This window comes from Eurypyga helias, unplaced genomic scaffold (genome assembly GCF_000690775.1).
Source record: "Eurypyga helias isolate BGI_N326 unplaced genomic scaffold, ASM69077v1 Scaffold31908, whole genome shotgun sequence".
Classification (NCBI taxonomy): Eukaryota; Metazoa; Chordata; class Aves; order Eurypygiformes; family Eurypygidae; genus Eurypyga; species Eurypyga helias.
Genome location: NW_010265483.1, coordinates 675 through 3,712, shown reverse-complemented (window position 1 = coordinate 3,712; position 3,038 = coordinate 675). Strand labels below are relative to the sequence as shown.

Genomic DNA, 3,038 nt, shown 5'->3' with positions numbered 1-3,038 from the left:
GGGTGAGGGTTGGGAGGGGGGCAGGGAGGGGGTCTTTTCCTCTCTGCCCTAGACCATATCAAATCCACTAAAACCACCACAGCATGTCTAGTGAAGTCTGTTCAACAAACTCTTCTGGAACTGGCTCCATTTGGTGGGAGATCATTGAATTTGGGTAATGAGAAAGTGGTGGCATTTTCTTCTGGTCAGGAAAAGAATGGAAGGTGATGGAAGAAAAAAATGTCTCTGCTCCACCATCATCTGAGTCTTAAACGCCAGATGTTTTTATATAAACCAAACTCAGGAACTGTGTCCATCTTTGCGTTTCTGGCTGTTTCATTGAAGGTGGCAACAATCAAATAAAGAGGCTCATTTAAAGTGGGGAAAAAGGCTTCACATCCATTAGTTACTTTGAGATTTGAGTCTTCTCTGTTTGTTTCATAAGAGGTCTCCTACACCTCAGGTTAACTCCCCTTTACCTCTTTGCTGGAACATCTCCCAAGGGGAGAGAAGGCAGGAGAGCAGGGGAGGTGGGAAACTACGTTGGCTTGATGATTACGTGGCATCTTCTTCATCTCTCAAGCAGATCAGCTTGAAGTCTGTGCGTGGAAGACCAGGTTATGCAGTTATGATGTCCCCATGGTTTTCAGCTAACACCAGGGTGTTCCAGGAGTCCTGTTTGGAGCTGGTTTGTGGAGACTGGCTGATAGCTGATTGGTAAGCCTGCGGGGAAAGCTTCAGAGCCGAAATCGCAGGGTGAATAGATGATCCATGTCCAGACATGGCAGAGACTGAGAATGCCTGTAGGAAAAGGAAAATCTTGTGGGTACAGCTTCAAACCTTAGAGGACCATACGAATCCCTTCATGGGGGCCTGTTGCTATTGCAATAACATGTCTGTGAGTTTGCTATAGAGCTCCAGATTGCAACTCACACATGATACTTTGGACAGGCTCTTTCTTTCTTGTTCCAGACCCTGTTCTTTCCTATTACTGCATCTTGTTCTCTTCTGAATGTCAGAAAAGATCATTTTACCTCCCAAGGCTTGAGATTTCATTGGCCTTGGGCTCTCCTAACTTACTAATAGCCTCCTGTGGATTGCAGGACACATAACAGTGCTGCAGAGTGCTGCAGGATCAGTCCAGCACAACACTTGACCACATATGTGTTTTTTTCTCCAGGGATCATTTTGTTTAAACACAGGAGTTTCCTGTATGAAGCCAAAAGGAAAGCAATTATCATATACCTCTGCACCTGAATCGTGCTGTGCTATGGGGATCCTTAACCAAGGCATTAAACCTGCAGACATTCGTACAGATCAGCTTCCAGGTCCGGGTGTTGCTCAGCAGGATACACACCTTGCATGGACGCAGTGCTGATCCCACACAATTAATATGGTCCAGAGCACACCACTTTCCCCTGCAGCTCTGCCATCATGCTGCCTTGCTTTACCTTTGCAGGGACTCAACTGTGTGAGATTTGGGCTGTGTGAGTTTATTCTCCTCACACTGCATTCCTCATGCCGCTCAACACACAGCCAACCGGTGCAGAGAAAGTAGGGTAATATTGCCACATTTTTCTTTGCTCAGGGAAAATCAAATCATGACAAGGGAATGGGCATTTTCTTGCTACAGGACCTATAGAGCTGCCCAGCTAGAAGGAATTTAATGTTTTCAACAAAGCTGCTACTTCTCGGTGTCGATTCAGAACTGCTACGAATCATTAAAAACCTATATTGCGCTGTAGACATGGTGACAAGAACAGAGGGATTTGCCCCGACCCAAAGGATAGGTCTCTGACTGTGAACTCCTAGACCCCTCTGTTGAAAACAGGCTGCCTTTTTCCACAGAGGATTTGAGGATGTTCTTCTCACCGCGTCTACCATCTCAGTTCCCATCTGCCAGCGTTTCCCCTCTGTACCTGAGAAATTGGACTGGGGTGCCCATAATGAGATGAGAGCCCAGGTTCTGTTTTGATGGGGCGCATTTCTTCAGTGGTTGTGGTGCTGCTGCTGCTGCTGCTGGTGGAACTGGTGGTCGGGTTCTCGCTGCTGGATGGACCTGCGAGAAATCAGATGGAAAACAACTCTATTCCCAAAAGCTTTTCAGTACCGAGCTGTACTCGCCCACCCGAAGTCAGCATAGGTAAGAATAAAAAATAAGTAGTGGGAAGGGCTTTGTTACTGCTGAAAGGCATTCAGACATCCCCCATTTTTGATGGATCAGCCTATTTTGTGGTTGGGTGTCAGACCCACAGGTCATGATGGTCAGAAACACAAGTGCACGCAAGTATACTGACTAAAACCAGCACATATACACATGCGGTGAACTCCCTCATTCAACACTTACCTGCTGGTGTCTTTGTTTTGTTGAGATTCTTTGGCTTGCGCTTCCTCGTCTGAATGCCCTCTTTTCTCATTGCTAAAGGCCTTGGAACCTACAGATCCAAATATAAAAAAAAATACTGGGTTTTGTATACGCTTAAGGTCGTCTAGGAGAAAGTGTTTCCAGCTCTACCTTGTAGGCTCCATGAAAAACAGCTGATTCAAATGAAAGCAACAACAAGATCATAGAATTACAGAATGGTTTGGGTTGGAAGGGACCTTAAAGCCCATCTAGTTCCAACCCCCCTGCCATGGGCAGGGACACCTTCCACTAGACCAGGTTGCTCCAAGCCTCATCCAGCCTGGCCTTGAACACTTCCAGGGATGGGGCATCCACAGCTTCTCTGGGCAAGATGGAGCCCAAAGTCGTGGGTCAGCAAAGCTGTGTGAAGAGATACATCAAAGCTATAAGGTCGGTGCCCCGTGCCTGTCAGTGTTTTAGATGCATTTGGACAATGCCATTAATGATATGCTTTAACTTTTGGTGAGCCCTGAATTGGTCAGGCAGTTGGACTAGGTGATCGTTGTAGGTCCCTCGAACTGAAATACTCTATTCTATCCTGTTCTGTTCCAAATGGGAATACCTAGGCTTTTCACACCGTAGGTACTGAGAGTTTTAAGGCCAGAAGGGATAAACAGCTCATGTGATTTAATTTCCTGTTTAACTCAGAGCAGGA

The 3,038-nt window shown here is 46.4% G+C and overlaps 1 protein-coding gene across 1 annotated transcript; it reads right to left on the bottom strand.

The window, feature by feature from the left end:
• Positions 1 to 597: 597 nt before the first annotated feature.
• Positions 598 to 2,414, bottom strand: LOC104513423 (transcription factor GATA-4-like; the record flags this gene model as incomplete). Its single annotated transcript, XM_010156764.1, has 3 exons — positions 598 to 780; positions 1,899 to 2,038; positions 2,327 to 2,414. Coding segments are annotated over 3 exons (411 nt in total), but the record flags the coding sequence as incomplete, so codon positions are not given.
• Between the last annotated feature and the right edge of the window lie 624 nt (positions 2,415 to 3,038).